This window comes from Delphinus delphis, chromosome 11, assembly GCF_949987515.2.
Source record: "Delphinus delphis chromosome 11, mDelDel1.2, whole genome shotgun sequence".
Lineage (NCBI taxonomy): Eukaryota > Metazoa > Chordata > Mammalia > Artiodactyla > Delphinidae > Delphinus > Delphinus delphis.
The window spans coordinates 16,986,936-17,005,347 of NC_082693.1; the positions used below are offsets into that span (position 1 = coordinate 16,986,936).

The following is an 18,412-nucleotide window of genomic DNA, read 5'->3' on the forward strand; positions in this document are numbered from 1 at the left end:
CAGTGCTTGACCTTTTCTCTTCCTATTGAATTACTTCTAAGGTGCATATCCAGATCTTTAAGAGATTTTGGAAACTATTTAGTATCAGAGGTCTTCTTGAATCCTGAGGTGCCGTATCCTCACTTCTCAGAGTTTTTACCATCTTCAGGAAGAGCAGACTGAGTCTTTGTTAAACTCTGCCTACACAATTGGTCTCCTTGGAGTAACTGGCCACAAATAAAAATGAATTGAGCTCCTGCCTCTTATAACTATTGCTGTAGTTGTGTTAGATTACCTTTCCTTTGAGTTTTAAGATTAAGACTCTCGTTAGAGGGCCAGTGCTCATGCTGGTGAGCTCAGAACCATGCCTGAGTGCTGATGGTGCCACAGATCCCACTTAGGCTATGGTAGGAAAAGAAATAACAAAGAGAGGGTCACAGGTCGACCAGCAGAGTCTCCTATTAAGAGGAGCTGGTCCTAATGACTTTACCCATTTGCCTGTCTTAAGTCATGTTAACCCCAAGAGAGGTGGTACCTCTTGTGAGTTATACTCTTACCCTTAGCTCCTGTCATTTGTGAATCAAGAAATTAAAAATAAATCAATAAACACTTTGACATAGAGACTACTGTTGTGCTAGATGATAAAAATTAATCCATGTCCCACACGAGTGTCTTTTGAGGAAAATCTACTGGTCGTAATGACTAACTAACATGATGTGTGTATAGGTGTATAAGCCCTATTGAACTAATATAACTATAAAATTATCACAAAGGTAATTGATTCTCATTTCCCACAATCCCATATTTGTGTATACATTGAAATGAAGATCCCCAAAATGTTATTTTTATCATATTCATTGATTTTGGCCAGAGTTTCTTATTGAATTTCTGAGTGCCCAAATTTTAGATAAATGATATTCAACCAACGTAGTTTAATAACTTCACTGCCAATTAAAAACCCATTTTGTTTCACTATATAGAAGTTAGTGATAGAAAATATGCTTGGTAACAAAATCAACGCTCCTTCTTCCCAGCGCCTGAGGAGGAGTTTGCCCCCTGGTTTGCTGAGACGAGTTTCATCAACTTGGACAACCACCACCTCAGCCACGGGTCTGCCCACTTTGGAGCCAGCCCCAGTACGGAGGGACCGTAGCGCCAGCATCAAACTCCATGAAGCACCTTCATCCAGGTTAGGCAGTGCTCCTGATGGTCTCATATGTCTTGGAGACGTTTCTTTTTCTTACCAAAAATGAGTTATAAATTACAGTAGAAGGGAGGCCCAGCCAATTATAGTTGGCTGCAGGCCAGCTTTGAAAATGAAAAAGGTGTATGGTTTAAATCCAGAGCAGTATAAGGATTAACATCAGATAATTAGGCTTAAATTGTGTTGTATGGTCTTAAGTATAAATGGGGACAGTGACTTGAGGTGACGCCTGCCACTGTCACTTTGGGTGGAAAGGGTGAGCCCAGAATAAAGGTGGGCTAGGTTTTACCTGGACTGAGATCTATATTGGATCTTTAAATCAAAGGTATCTAACCTGACATTTGCAAATGATTGTTAGATTTCCCCCAGCCCACCAGAGCAGCTCTCCTAGCATTATTTCAAAGGCAGAAGATCAGATCAAAAAATAGATCATCATTCTAAGAGCACCTAAATATCTTCAAACAGCTGGTAATTTAAGCTTTGTTTAGATAGTGAACAGGTTGGTGGTTACCAGAGGTGGGGGATCGGAGGTAGACAAAATGGGTCAAGGGGTTCAAAAAGGTACAAACGCAATTATAAAATAAATGAGTCATGGGGATTTAATGTACAGCATGGTGACTGTGGTTAATGATATTGTATTGTATATTTGAAAGTTGCTAAGAGAGTAGAGCTTAAAAGTTCTCATCAGAAGAAAAGAAAATTTTGCAACCTGCATGTCGATGGATGTTAACTAGACTTACTGTGATGATCATTTACAGTATATATAAATATCAAACCCTTATGTTATAAACCTGCAACAAATATAATGTTACATGTCAATTGTACCTCAATAAAAATAGAATAAACTTTATTTAGTATATTAGTGATAATTTTCCAAAGTGACTGAAAAGTCAGAGTTACCAAAGCTAAAGGAAAGACAATACAAAGATCTAGAAAGAGTTTTGAAGGAAACATCATCATGAAAGAGGTGCTTTCAGAGGGAGCTACTGTGTTTGTCCTTTTCTATTTAGAACAGAAGTACCATTCCTTATGTGAATAATAGTTACAAGAACATTTACCACATGATTTCAGGTTTGTGAAACATTTGCATTAATTTTATTAATGACCTAATGACTGAAAAATTACCACATCTTTGTTGAACTACATGGTGGCAATATTAGAAGTGATTTTCTCTTGACCTTGGCTTTGAATATAAATAAAGCACCATTCTGAGACTGGCAAAGAAACGGAAACCTTTCAACTCTTAAGAATTTAATGACGGCTAACTTCTCTTGCTCTGTTGTTTAAAAACATAATTGGTTTCTTCCATATTAATATATTATTGGTAGTCTAATAAACCTATAGAATCAGAAGCAATTTTGAATGATTCTTTCTTCACATATCAGTATAATTCCACTTTGTCTTATTACCTGGACGTTTGTAAAACTTCTACGCATCACCACAGGAGGATGTTACCCAATCTGTTTCATGAACATTTCCTAAAGTTTAAAATTACAAGTCATTGATGATATTTTCCTCTGAAAATATTGACCACTGTCGACTTCTACTACAGCAAATACTGATAAGTTGTAGGGAATTATAGTTAAATATTCGTTGCTTAAGAAAATGAATTTGTGTTCTCAGTGTATATCTTTATTTTACTAACACACCTTGGCAAGAATGCTCCTTTACTTACTTTCCGAAGAATGACTTTACCAAGAATCCATTCAAGCATTCTTAAATGCCACCTTTCTTTGTGTTATTGTTTGTTACTGCTCATCAAATTTCTTTTCTCCTACTTCTGTCTTCTTTTAGTTAAATGAGATTGGGGGCTAACATTGAAATCATCGTGAGGAAGAAGCTTTCAAAAACTTCTATGAGCTTAACTCCTCAAGATTTTGTCATTCTGCTTTATGAAATAAGTACTCATGCTCAAATATTTTCAAAATAGATAAGGAATAGCATACAATCCCATTCATTCTCTTTGTCCCAAAAATACTAATAGATGTCTTGCCTGGGTATGCTTTTTTCCACTGTCTAACTTACTATTCCTTAATTTCACTATTCTATTAAAAGTCCTGATATAAAATCTGAGAATGGTACAACTTTTTCACCACTATAAAGAAATAAGATTCATTCTGAAGAGAATTTGAGCCCTTTAAGGGAAAACCATGTGTAAGTAAGTAGCAATGGTACCACCATTAAATACAGCTAGTTTTGGTTGACTCATCCTTTGTCGTGTGTGAAAATAGTGAAAAGATAGCCTCAGATCATCTCCAGCCCTGATGATAAACCAAATTTAAAACCTCTTCACTTAGGAGACCTATTCCTAAACCTGCTGACTCATTTCAAAACTGATTTGAGTTTTAGCCTTTGAAGTCTCTTCCCTGTCAGCCCTTTGATTTCTTCCTTTCCATGTCTGTCTTTTCATTGAGGCTCTCTGAGGACTGCAGTGATCAAAGAGTGGGAAGTGAAAAGTAGAAGCAGTCCTCAGCTTATATTCCTTTAGGTACAGAGCTGGATGATTTACTCCTGGGTAGCTTTAAATCCAACTGAGTGAAAAGACACTGGATTGAGAATCAGAATCTTGGCCCTATCACTCAGAGATGTGTATCCAGAGCCTTGGTACTCACCAGAAGGAATTCTTAGGAAAAAAGGGAACAATGACACAATTGGAGTAAAATTAGGTGGAAGAATGCCAGTAGGTGCTTTAAAAAAAATAGGCTTGAGAGAAATAAAAAAGTCTGAAATAAATCATACTCTAATCGTTTCACGTTGCCCTTGGAACTGACTGACCCCTGCCTCTGTATATTAGGCAGAAAGAACGCTGTAAACTCAGTAAAGGAAACTGTTAGGACCTGGTAAGACTTTTAGGACCTAGGATGACGTTTTTATAGCTAGAACTAAGGTTATAAAATCCACTTTTGTGGAGGGGGGTTGAGATCTTCTACAACAGACACACAGATAGTTTTCCCCTGCTGTGTTAGTGTGGGAAGACCAAGTAGAGGTTTCCCCAAGCTATTTTCCTCTCTGGAATTCAAATCATTACATATTCATGAGATTTAAACAGGAATCAAGACGGTGAAGTTCAATAGGCAGCTGAAAACTATTGCAAGGATCACGCAAAGCAATGCATTTGAAAGTGCCTGTAAATTACAGTGTGTATGCGTGCGTGTGTGTATATACAAACACACACATATACACACACACTTATACATATATTGGTTTGTTATTTTATTAATAATATCCGTTTAATAAATTAATATTTATTATATTCAGAAAGGATATATAGTTGGAATTTTATTTATCTTGAAGTTCATTAACTTCCCATACATTAAAGATGCTCCATTATTGCACTTTATGAAACTTCTCAAAATGAGCATATTTTAAATGTTTTTATTAAAGAAGTATAAGACAGTAGCAGGCAGTTTTTGAGCTAGCTTTCATAATATAACTTTTTAAGATATTAAAAAATAAATTCAGTTAATGTTAAGGTCTTTTACAAGTCTACATAGAAAAGTCACAACCCGTTTATTGTACAATGTGCTAAGGAAACATCTAGGCCACATATACATTACATAAAATTTCTTCACAGTAAGTCTTTTTTTTTTTTTTAAGTCTTATAAGTCAATCAATCCAGCAAAAGGAGTTGAAAGAATAGTGGGAGAAGGAAATAATTGGTGTACTTGTCTATCTCAGATTCAAAGTTTTCTTTGATTTTATTGTTTCAAAATTCCAGGCATTTGTGAAGTGTCTAGGATGAGATTTCTAAGAAGGATATGAAACAAACATTATTTTGTAGGCTTTCCTTAATTGTATTTGATAATTGCTGGAGTTTATTCCACATTTCAAATGCTATTTAAAATGAGAAAAGATGAAGTTTTAAAATACCGGGGTCAACAGTTGAAGAAAAGTCTCTCTGAAAAAAGAAAAAGAAAGAGAAGAAATGAGGTAACAAGTGGCAGAATGTCAAATCAGACTCAACACAAACTGATCTCTCCCATTGCTAAACTTACTAATAATAAAGGGATAGAGGAAATAGCCAACCAATGCATCAGCGTCCTTCCCTTTGAGAGGTCTCAAACTGGTAGTACAACACCCTAAAAGTCCTTTTACTCCACGTTAGCACGTGTTCTGGTTTGGACTTAATATGCACGATTGTAAGCAGTGCACACATAATGATCCTTGCACAGAGGATACCACTTTGGTTATAGAACACCTCCAAATTATACCTCATTAATTATACAGCTTTCATGACCCTTTAATTCCATCCATTTCAGGTTTATTTACAAGTGACCCAGAGATACCAAGTACATCCGCTTACAGTGCCAATCTAAGATTGGCTGAAGGTCAAATTGTCCAGTTATCCTCACGCAAATGATGGATTTTACCCAGTATCAAATTTATTAACGCTTGAAAGCACACAGGTGTGAGCCAAGCACAAACACTTTTCCTTTGCAGCATCCAAGATTGTCCACATGACTTCCCAAATTCTTTTCTCTCTCAAATTACAATGGATTCTGTTTCAGATTCAGCATGTAAGGTTTTGATCAATGCCTGCAGATAAATTTTGGTTTGGAACAGCTCCAAAATTTGTATCCCATTAATTACATGGTGTTTTGTAATGTTCTCCATCCCAACCTTCCAGAGATTTATTGATTCCAGATTTATTTACAGTAATAACCTAGACAGACCAAGGATATCCGGCTAAAAGCATTCCCTAGGTGAAGCCTCACTGTCATTACCTTTCTTCTAGTAAATAGCATCAGTATGTTTAGTAGCAGGTCTGTCATTAGTGTCTACTAGGGGGTTTGGCTCATCATCCCTTTCTTTCCAGGGTATCATCAGTAAAAGAAATGGTAGGTTAAAAGACCTCTTACTAACCTTTTCCTTCACGATACTGCAAAGAGTATTATCTTTGAATGATTTTATAAGCACTTGATTTTTTAATTTAGTTACACCAAGAATAATAAATTAAAAAGAGTATAGAAGGAAGCATTATGCCATTCATATTTAATGTAAGTTCACCTGCATCTTAACTTGTTAACTTGCCATGTTTTTAGAAAATCTGTGAGGAACATGATTGTAGAAGTAGAAAGAGAAGGTGATTGATACCTAGTAATTGGATAAACAGTAGAACTATCTTTTGTCTTTTGTTAACCCAGAATCCTTAAAGAGTGTGTACTGTATCCCTGCAGTAGAGATTGAATTTAGATAACCTTGTTTGTCATTTGGAAGTAAAGTGGTTCTGTCACTGAACCTGGACCATGACTCAGAAAGTCTACTATGGAAATGATGGTTGGTTCTGGTAAGGTCCGCCCCAATAATTGATGAATAATTTCTTCATTTTTCTTTATACCCTGTCTTTATAGTGCTATTAATCCAGATTCTTGGAAAAACTCAGTGATGATGACTCTCACCAAAAGCAGATCCTTCACTTCATCCTATGCTGTTGCTGCCTCTAACCACGTAAAGGCTAAAAAGCAAAATCGACCAGGTAAGTAACTTATTGGAGAAAGAGCTCATACTCATTGAGCATGCAGTCGTGGAATGAACTAAGCTTCAAGTGTTGAAACACTCAGGTGTGCTTGGTTTGACTCTTCTAAAAAGCAAAAGCCTCAATAACCAACTATAATTACTTAAATTTCCACTTTATATGATGATACAGATTCTTTTAAGGTAGCTGTACCAACTGTCCTATCTTGAACTTATTGAATGAGTAGGAAATCAGTGTCACTGTTAAGGATAATCTCTGGAAGCATCATCTTATAATATAAAAGCTAATGAAGTACTTATCAAATTTCAATTTTATTTTTAGTGTCTGTTAAAAAAGAAAATTATTTTCCGGAAGTATGGTATTTATAAGTTCTAGGTAATGTTTCATTTACTATATGTATTATAATTTTTCAAAGAAATTCTTACTCTGTGTCACTCACCTCCCCCCAAACATAGAAATACAGAAAAGGAGAGGGATTTAAATTTGGAGAAAATACAATTCAGAACCTTTACGAGCCCTTTGAAAAAGCTCACACGCCAGCAACCAAAAGACCCAAGAGTACCGTGGGTAGGAGGTTTTCCTTCTCTTTCAAACAGGTACAGAATGAAATTTGATGTCATCTCTCCCATCTAGGATCTGCATGGGGTTTTCCACGATGGTGTCAGTGCACCCCTTGTGCTTCTAAGCATTAGCTTCTCCCTTCCCTCAAGCATCACTTAATAAGTACGTGTGGAGTGTTCACTATCTCTGACACTGAACTAATTTGAGGAAAGCGGCAGTGACTAAACCAGACCCTGTTCATCCTCTCACAGAATTCTCACTTACATGCTAGTCGGGACTATAAACAGATGGACAGCTATTACTATATACGTAGTGTGTTAAAGGCTATGATAAGGAAGTGAGGGAAAACTTTCAAATAACAAAAGAGATATAAAGACCCAACTTGGTGAGGGAAAGCCTCAGCAACTTAAGATTCTAAATGGCTGGCAAAGCTACCAAGAAGAAAGGGAGAGCCCTGAATGCAGAATGGGAGATGAAAGCAGGTCTGTGGACAGAGGCCATACGGGACCCAGGAGCTGTGGTAAGGAGTTCAGGTATCAATGAAGTTTCAGGTAGGAAAGTAAAATGATTTGGAGGGAAGATTACCTCATTTAATCAGAACCTCTGCTGACTCAAAACTGAAATACAGTTTTTGTCAGATTCCATCTCCAAATTGGCCCCCTCCTTGAATCCCAGTTGAGAGTCTGGGTATCTACTCTGACCTCTCCTTCTTGGAATGTTCTAACTCCAAGTTTTCACCTCTCGGTATTGCAGAAAACTCGACTGAGATTTTCAGTAGCTCCCTGCTTAGCTTCTTAATCTTCAAGCAGCTCAAGAATTCCCCAAATGGCTCAAGGGGAAAGCTGCCCTCTTCCCACTGGGCTGTTAGACATTCAAGTTCTGGCTGCCATGGCAGCCCCAAACTCCAATGTTTGTGTCCTCAGCCTCATGACATTACTAAAAGCTCTGTTGGCTTGCCTTCCTAATAACTGCATCCCTCTGCCTGGATTCTTAACCTTTTGTTCCATGCCAATGGTCCGTAAATAACGCTCTGAATGGAAGAACGGTTCACAGGGTTTTGGCTCACCCTTCTGAGGGTCTCTTCTATTTGGAAACCTAGTCTCTCAGAATTGGTTTGCCTTCCCTCGATCGCTTTTTAAATTTTTAACTCAACTTTTCTATTTGTTCTCAAAGAAGCATGGATTTACCACAAACTACTGCATCATAGTCAGAAGCAGAAGTCCTGAAATGGCAGTGTTTCTGCAAGGGTTAGAGAACCAGTACTCACATTCCACTAATATTTCAAGAGACCACCTTGAAATATAAACTTAATTTTAAAAGGAAGGACTAACTTAAGGAAGGACTTCTGTTGTTGTTTCATACATCTAGAAAAGAAAATTTAGTACTTTCTTTCCCCTTTGATCACCCACTTTATACTGGTAACTATTCCTTGAAACCATTTAAGCACTGACTTGGCTTAAATCTCTACTGTTGAGTGTAGGAAGATACTTCCTCCACAAAGTACCATTTCATTGGCATTGCATTACTGAAAGAAACCATGAAAGGTAATCTGATTTTCCAAAAATTAATCTGGTCCTCTCTGCTCGTCAGAAATGTTCATTACTTTTTGTAACTTATAAGTCATTCATGACCTGAGGATTAGAATTGAGCTTTCACTAGGGTCAGGAACAGGACAATGTGGGCAAATACTTAAACTGGGATGGCACTGAGGGCAAATGCAGATGAGCTCAGGAATGCAGAGACTCATTTGGGACCCCAGCAAGGTGGAGGAACTGAATTTGAGCATTCCACATAAAACCTGAGACTTTTGAAGGGGCACTGAAGTGGTTTAATTCAGAAGGACCCCTTGGCTCCCTACAAAAATATGTACAGATAATTTTTGGAGGAAAGCATCACCAGTTAAGGGCTATGCAACCCCAATATATCAAGTTCAAACAAATTGGAGCTTACAACCAAGATCACTGTAAGCATGCAAGAAAGCACCACGAGTTAGAGATAATAGAAGAAAAAACCCTGTACAGATCTCTAAAAAGGTTGAGTTATTTAAGTGCTAAAAAACTACTCAAATGTTTAAAGAAAAACATGAGGTCATAAAAAATAGCAATGAGAGAAGACATAATTGTAGGGCAGCTAAATGTCTTTTGGAAATGTAATCAGGGAAATATGATAGGTTAAATGGCATAAAAGACTACTGAAGGGAGAATTAGTAAACTAGAAGGCAGAGAATGTGAAGAAATTCCATGGAATGAAACATAGATGAGAAACTGGAAAATGTAAAAGACTTTAAGAGATATAGGAGAAGGAATTAGAAAGTGTAATATACATGATCATAGTTTTAGTAGAGGATAGGGAACGTAAACTATTTGAGTAGAAGGAGAGGAAAGAGTAAAAAAAATTCAAACATAGACACAAAACAGTGAAACTACAGAACACCAACGATGAAAAGAAATCTTAAAGTTAGCCAGAGAAAAGATACCTTTTAGTCAGTCTGAGAGCTGAACTGTCACAAATAAAGGGTGTCAGAGCGCAGGAAAATATTTTCTTCAAAGTTCTGAGAGAATATAATAGTCAACCTAAAATTGTGTGTGGGGAAAATCTATCTCAGAAGGCTAGGAATGAGTTAAAGATACCTTCAGGTAAGTCAAAACCTTACCACCTACCAGATCTTAACTAAAGGAATGTATGATGGATGTATTCTAGAAAAAAATATAATTGCAGAGAAAAAGTCTGAGATCTAATAAAAATGGTGAACACATAAATTTGAAACCCATGATTCCATCCAGACAAACATTATATGTGTAAATAATAGTATTTCCAGCTCTGTGGGTATTTTTTAAAGATTTTTAATGGAAAGAATTAAAATATTAGACAATAATAATATGTAACCCGAGAGATGACGTATGAATTTGTGTTCTACATTCTTGTATAGCTCGGAAGACAGGCTCAGATAAGGAAACTGAGGCACAGAAATATTGAGTAACTTGCCCAAGGCCACACAATTAGTCCAGAATTCTTTCTTTTCTCCTAAAGACTTACTAGAAAAAAAATTGAGGATGACAAATTAAGATAATTTAAAATTAGGATTTGGGGGGCTTTTCCTTGGCTGAGGACAAGATAATGAAAGGATTTGGTTTTCTGTCTCTCAGTTTCTTCATTTAGGTAATAAAATTAAAATTCTTAAAATAACCAACATGGTAAAGTCAAGAAGATAGAAATTTAGGGTTAGCATATTCACTGGAAATAACGGAGAAAATGATGGGACAGATGTGAGGAACAGCTTCATATCCTGTGTCCTGCCCCCGACTTCATATGCCTGCCCTCAAGAAGGGCAAAGTGTGAAAGGAAAAGAATGTCCACGGAAGATACCACCAAGGCAGATGGTAGAGATGAGAGCCACGGGAATGGCAAGAGCCTTAAAGTACATAAAAAAATCTCCATCATAGATTACTTTGGAAGGGATTTTGCATTGTGCCCTCTTTAGACTGCTGTCACAGCAGAGCTAAATATTTATAAAATAACCTATATCCTATGTATGCTGAATTCAACTAAACAAATCCCTGAAAGCCTGCCAAAAGGGAGAAGAATCTCCAGCAAGAATCAGAGAGCTGAAGTTCAATCATTCTCCCTGATCAGATGGGCCTTTCTGTTTGAAAGCTCGTTTCCCTGCATAGATGGCAAGGTGGGGTTGATTTCCTAAGTAGGTGTGATGTAAGTGACAGTGGTTGTCACCCAGTTTTTAAGAAAACTGTGGGAAGGGGCTGAGAAAAGCCCCTTTATGTGGCAAAGAGTCTAAGGAAATGGAATTAAATAAAGTGTGCAGAGAATCTAAGGAGGAAAATAAGAAGCAGGAGGCAAAAGAGGTAGGGGGATGCAAGCATAAACTGAAAGAACAGAAACACTGGAAGATAAATGACCTGTTTCCAGACAGGACTAATGAAATCTGTTCTTTGCGCAAATCAAGTAAACAGTGTGTCCTCTGGCTCCATCAGTCAACATTCATTTAAACAGTTGAAATGCAACCGATTATTATGCAGTTACTGATATAAAATAAACGGATGAAATCACATAGGAATCCTTTGATTAAAGCCTAAAAATGGGAGATTTAAATATAATTTGCATTTTCAATCTTGCTTTTCTATTATGAGTCACTGAATATGTCGAGATGCCTTTCTGTCATTCTGCTTTTATAATCTAATTTCATGCTTATCACATCTGCAGCGAGTAGTCCCTTTCCAGATTCCCATAAGTTTTATGGTTCTTATCATCCTATTACAACTATTACAGATATCTCTACACCTACAAGTTAGACTGAGTTTTGCCTATGGAAAATTTAAAGTGAGAGAGAACTTTAATTATGGCATTGTGATATTTTTTTATCTCTATACTTTAGATACTTTTTTGTTTTGGAAAAATATTAGGGCTGTCTATTTTCCTGTGGGTGTGGAAAAGAGGCATGTATTTATCAGGCATACTAGTCCCTTTTTCGTTCAACTAAAACTGAGTTTTACAACACAAACACATGGATTCACTTAAATCATTTCCCTCCAGTATTATTTATCATCTCCTTTTGATTGCCCAACGTTCCTTGTGTCTTGATACACATTTTCTCCTGTTCTCAGCAGCATGGAGTTAAAGCCGCAGTTACTCAAAGGAGTTGGTACTTTAGAACGTTTTAAAGTCATATTTTAAATTTTTAAATGTTTTAATTTTCAGTATTTCACATTAGGGTGGTCTGAATCATCCAAAAGTTTGTATTTCATGTGCCGCGTCTTTTTCCTGGAATCTCTTGAAATTATTCAAATAGAAAGTGAAGATAAATATGTTTGAGAGTGTGAGTATTCATCAGAGTTCCTTCACGTGTGTGTGTGTGTGTGTGTGTGTGTGTGTGTATGTGTGTGTATGAATGTATAGATGTGTGTGTGTAACAGAAGGTTGGGTGAGACTTCAAAGGTCATAAACTTCATCTCTCTAACTTTAGACATGATTATACTTTAAAAAACCTTAGATAATAATTGGTTTTGAAGACTTGCAAGAATATGCTGTCCCTGTGAAATAATTTTATTTGCAATCTCTCCTTTCTAGAAAGAGTATTTGGTTATTATCTGCACTTATATCTCTCCATCTATTCGAAGACTAATATATGTAAATATATGGCCATTTCCTACGGCATTCCTAACCCTTTCTGTTTTTAAAACTTCAAGTAAACCATGATAAGGCACACTGTGAGAAATAGTTTGGCTTGAGAAAAAAGAAATTTATATGTTTATACCTTTATCTTCTCACCTACAGAATAAAAATACCCCCGCTCTTCACGGCGTTGCCAAGACCCTTGCTTGTTAGGAGCGTTCAAAATATTTAGCCTAATAGCCCTGCAAAAGCAAAGCGCTTTTCCTCTGTTATAAGGTTTATTTTAAATTTCATCCCAGGCCGTGAGTCCGGAGTCTGAAGTTCTGCTTATTTGTTTAAGTTTAGTTAATCCATGAGTTCCAAGAACTCCAATCATCGAGTGGATTTTTCAATTTGTGTTTTCAGAGTGAATTGCGCATCTCTGAGAGGATCAGTTGGCGGCTATTAAAACTTAGCAATGAAGAAAATCACTCCTCTCGTAAATTACCTTCAGAAAATATATTGTGTCAAGACAGAAATATATGGTGTTCCCACGGGCTTTCAACGACTCTTAAAAAGTGGTAGAAAACGATCCCCAAACTCACAGTCAGTTACCAAAATAATTACGGAATTGCCTAAAGCAATTTCATTGCCTGATTTCATTTCATTTGCTTAACAGTAGATTGTTCATCCAGGCAATCATGAAAATTAGGAAGCAGGTAGCTGTTCAGAAGTATTTTCTCTCTTTTCTTCAGTTTTAGTGCAGGCTGCCTTCTCTGTTTGGAGAGAGTAACTTCAAAAGACAGCATCCCGTCCTCAAACCTCAGCACTTGGCAATCAAAGCCAGCGTTTTGTAAAATGTTCACGACCGAGAGTAAACGGAGTTTGGCACAAATGTCCACACTTATCATTTGAGCTTGAGGCCTATTGTTTGATCTGAAATGGATCATATTCCATTGTTAAATGTTTCCTTCAGAAACGATGCGGATCAAAGTACTGTTTGATGCACAGAAAGTAGTTTCACTGAAAACATGGATGGTTAACAAAGCCAGTTGCCTCTCAAAAATGTATCTTCTTCCTTAACATATTTTAAGCAACCAATGCCTGCTAAAAAACTCCGCTCCAGATACATTAATGTTGAAAACAGTGGCAGATCCTATTGCTGCTAAAAACCTCACAACCCAAGAGAGGGCAAACACATGAGAAATTGTTAACTATTGATATCATCAGGTCAGAATGCCAAGAAGAAACAAAAATAGGAGGAGAAGATGATATCCTTCTGCAGAAGACAAATATCATATCATATCACTTTTATGTGGAATCTTAAATAAAAGGGTACAGATGAACTTATTTACAAAACAGAAGTAGAGTCACAGATGTAGAAAACAAACTGTGGTTACCAGGGGTGAGTGGGGGAGGGATAAATTGGTAGATTGGGACTGATATATACACACTACTATATATAAAGTAGATTAATAATAACCTGCTGTTTAGCACAGGGAACTCAATAGTCTGTAATGGCCTATATGGGAAAAGAATCTAAAAAAAGAAAAAGAGTGGATATATGTATATGTATAACTGATTCACTTTACACCTGAAATTAACACAGCATTGTAAATCAACTATATGCCAATAAATATTTATTTGTTTTTATTTTTGGCTACGTTGGGTCTTCGTTGATGCGCGTGGGCTTCTCTAGTTGCGGCAAGCCGGGGCTACTCTTCATTGTGGTGCACGGGCTTCTCACTGTCGTGGCTTCTTTTGTTGTGGAACATGGGCTCTAGGCACGTGGGCTCAGTAGTTGTGGCTCTTGGGCTCTAGAGCTAAGGCTCAGTAGTTGTGGTGCACGGACTTAGTTGCTCCACGGCATGTGAGATCTTCCTGGGCCAGGGATCGAACCCGTGTCCCCTGCATTGGCAGGCAGATTCTTAACCACTGCATCACCAGGGAAGCCCTAATAATTAAAAAAAATAATAATATCCTTCTGTTTTGAAGTTACTCCAGGACACCAAGGCTTTAACTGAACTTGCCAACATTGCCACTGATTTTTCATGATGATTCATTCCTCGCATTCCATGCTGTGGAGATGCCCGCACTGTGCATCCTGTCTTCAGATGGTGGCACACAGAGGAGATTGGCCCAGTGGCCTGAGTACTCTCCTGGTCCTTACTGAGTTAAAAGGAGTCCAAGGTGAAGCTTAAGAGTTGCAATTTTGGGCGCGCCTCAGGCTATTGCAACGTCATGCTGGTGTCTGCTGCCTCAGGATTGCCCTGCGTTCCGTACCCCTCCCTCCCTCCGCCCCCCCCAACCCGGCCTGAGTGAGCCAGAGTGCCTGAATCAGCTGCTCCTTTAACCCCATCCTGTCTGAGCAAAGAACAGACGCCCTCAGGCGACCTACACGCAGAGGCGGGGCCAAATCCAAAGCTGAGCCCCGGGAGCTGTGTGAACAAAGAAGAGAAAGGGAAATCTCTCCCAGCAGCCTCAGGAGCAGCGGATTAAATCTCCACAATCAACTTGATGAACCCTGCATCTCTGGAATAACTGAATAGACAAAAAATCGTCCCAAAATTGAGGTGGTGGACTTTGGGAGCAACTGTAGACTTGGGATTTGCTTTCTGCATCTAATTTGTTTCTGGTTTTATGTCTATCTTAGTTTAGTATTTAGAGGTTATTATCACTGGTAGATTTGTTTATTGATTTGGTTGCTCTCTTCCATTTTTTATATATATATAGATATATATTTTTTTTTCTTTTTCTCTTTTTGTGAGTTGTATGTGTACGCTTCTTTGTGTGATTTTGTCTGTATAGCTTTGCTTTTACCATTTGTCCTAGGAGTCTGTCTGTCCGTTGTTTTTTTCTTTTTTTTTTTTAGTATACTTTTTAGCACTTGTTATCATTAGTGGACTTGTTTTTTGGTTTGGTTGCTCTCTTCTTTCTTTCTTTTTTTTTCTTTTTAACTTTTTTCTTTATAATTATTTAAAAAAATTTTAAATAACTTTATTTATTTTCTTTCTTTCTATTTTTCTACCTTTTCTTCTGAGCCGTGTGACTGAAAGGGTTTTGGTGCTCCAGCTGGGTTTCAGGCCTGTACCTCTGAGGTGGAAGAGCCGAGTTCGGACATTGGTCCACCAGAGACCTCCCGGCTCCACGTAATATGAAATGGTGAAAGCTCTCCCAGAGATCTCCACTTAACGACCAGCAAGCGACAGTGCTGGACACCCTATGCCAAACAACTAGCAAGACAGGAATACAACCCCACTCATTAGCAGAGAGGCTGCCTAAAATCATAATCAGGTCAAAGACACCCCAAAACACACCACCGGTTGCTGTCCGGCCCACCAGAAAGACAAGATCCAGCCTCATCCACCAGAACACAGGCACCACTCTGCTCCACGAGGAAGCCTACACAACCCACTGAACCAACCTTAGCCACTGGGGGCAGACACCAAAAACAACGGGAACTACGAACCTGCAGCCTGCGAAAAGGAGACCCCAAACAGTAAGTTAACCAAAATGAGAAGACAGAGAAACACACAGCAGATGAAGGAGCAAAGTAAAAACTCACCAGACCAAACAAATGAAGAGGAAATAGGCAGTCTACTTGAAAAAGAATTCAGAATAAATATAGTAAAGATTATCCAAAATCTTGGAAATAGAATGGAGAAAATACAAGGAATGTTTAACAAGGACCAAGAAGAACTAAAGAGCAAACAAATAATGATGAACAACACAATAAATGAAATTAAAAATCCTCTAGAAGGAATCAACAGCAGAATAACTGAGGCAGAAGAACAGATAAGTGACCTGGAAGATAAAATAGTGGAAATAACTACCACAGAGCAGAATAAAGAAAAAGAATGAAAAGAATTGAGGACAGTCTCAGAGACCTCTGGGACAACATTAAACACACCAACATTCAAATTATAGGGGTCCCAGAAGAAGAAGAGAAAAAGGGACTGACAAAATATCTGAAAAGATTATAGTTGAAAACTTCCCTAATATAAGAAAGGAAATAGTCAATCAAGTCCAGGAGTGCAGAGAGTCCCATACAGGATAAATCCAAGGAGAAACATGCAAAGACACATATTAATCGAACTATCAAAAATTAAATACAAAGAAAAAATATAAAAAGCAACAAGGGAAAAACAACAAATAACATACAAGGGAATCTCCATAAGGTTAACACCTGATCTTTCAGCAGAAACTCTGCAAGCCAGAAGGGAGTGGCAAGACATATTTAAACTGATTAAAGGGAAAAACCTATAACCAAGATTACCCAGCAAGGATCTCATTCAGATTTGATGGAGAAATTAAAACCTTTACAGACAAGCAAAAGCAAAGAGAATTCAGCACCACCAAACCAGCTTTACAACAAATGCTAAAGGAACTTCTCTAGGCAGAAAAAACAAGAGAAGGAAAAGACCTACAATAACAAACCCAAAACAATTAAGAAAATGGGAATAGCAACATACATATCGATAATTACCTTAAGTGTAAATGGATTAAAAGCTCCAACCAGAAGACATAGACTGGCTGAATAGATACAAAAACAAGACCCATATATATGCTGTGTACAAGAGACCCACTTCAGACCTAGGGACACATACAGACTGAAAGTGAGGGGATGGAAAAAGATATTTCATGCAAATGGAAATCAAAAGAAAGCTGGGGTAGCAATTCTCATATCAGACAAAATAGACATTAAAATAAACACTATTACAAGAGACAAAGAAAGATACTACATAATGATCAAGGGATCAATCCAAGAAGAAGATGTAATGATTGTAAATATTTATGTACCCAGCATAGGAGCCCCTCAGTACATAAGGCAAATACCAACAGTCATAAAAGGGGAAATCGACAGTAACACAATCATAGTAGGGGACTTTAACACCCCACTGTGACCAATGGACAGTCACTCAAAATGAAAATAAATAAGGAAACATAAGCTTTAAATGATACATTAAAGAAGATGGACTTAATTGATATTTATAGGACATTCCATCCAAAAACAATAGAATACACTTTCTTCTCAAGTGCTCATGGAACATTCTCCAGGATAGATCATATCTTGGGTCACAAATCAAGCCTTGGTAAATGTAAGACAATTGAAATCATATCAAGTATCTTTTCCGACCACAACGCTATGAGACTAGATATCAATTACAGGAAAAAATCTGTAAAATATACAAACACATGGAGGCTAAACAATACACTACTAAATAACCAAGAGATCCCTGAGGAAATCAAAGGGAAAATCAAAAAATACCTGGAAACAAATGACAATGAAAACACGACAACCCAAAACCTATGGGATGCAGCAAAAGCAGTTCTAAGAGGGAAGTTTATAGCAATACACTCCTACCTCAAGAAACAGGAAACATCTCAAATAAACAACCTAACCTTAGACCTAAAGTAATTAGAGAAAGAAGAACAAAAAAACCCCAAAGTTAGCAGAAGGAAAGAAATCATAAAGATCAGATCAGAAATAAATGAAAAAGAAATGAAGGAAACAATAGCAAAGATCAATAAAACTAAAAGCTGGTTCTTTGAGAATATAAACAAAAATGATAAACCATTAGCCAGACTCATCAAGAAAAAAAAGGGAGAAGACTCAAATCAACAGAATTAGAAATGAAAAAGGAGAAGTAACAACTGACACTGCAGAAATACAAAGGATCATGAGAGATTACTACAAGCAACTCTATGCCAATAAAATGGACAACCTGGAAGAAATGAACAATTCTTAGAAAAAGCACAACCTTTCGAGACTGAACCAGGAAGAAATAGAAGATATAAAAAGACCAATCACAAGCACTGAAATTGAGACTGTGATTAAAAATCCTCCAACAAACAAAAGCGCAGGACCAGATGGCTTCACAGGCGAATTCTATCAAACATTTAGAGAAGAGCTAACACCTATCCTTCTCAAACTCTTCCAAAATATAGCAGAGGGAGGAATACTCCCAAACTCATTCTATGAGGCCACCATCACCCTGATGCCAAAACCAAAGATGTCACAAAGAAAGAAAACTACAGGCCAATATCACTGATGAACATAGATGCAAAAATCCTCAACTAGAATA

At 37.4% G+C, this 18,412-nt stretch overlaps 1 protein-coding gene across 8 annotated transcripts in view; it reads left to right on the forward strand.

Annotated features, from left to right (window-relative positions):
- PDE3A (phosphodiesterase 3A) overlaps positions 1–18,412 on the forward strand; it is an 842,956-nt gene that overhangs the window by 784,496 nt on the left and 40,048 nt on the right. For all 8 annotated transcript variants that reach the window (XM_060024385.1, XM_060024386.1, XM_060024388.1 and 5 more), the window contains 2 exons: positions 1,014–1,168; positions 6,535–6,659. In XM_060024385.1, coding sequence (XP_059880368.1) covers positions 1,014–1,168; positions 6,535–6,659 — 280 coding nt within the window. The remainder of the gene's footprint in view (positions 1–1,013; positions 1,169–6,534; positions 6,660–18,412) is intronic.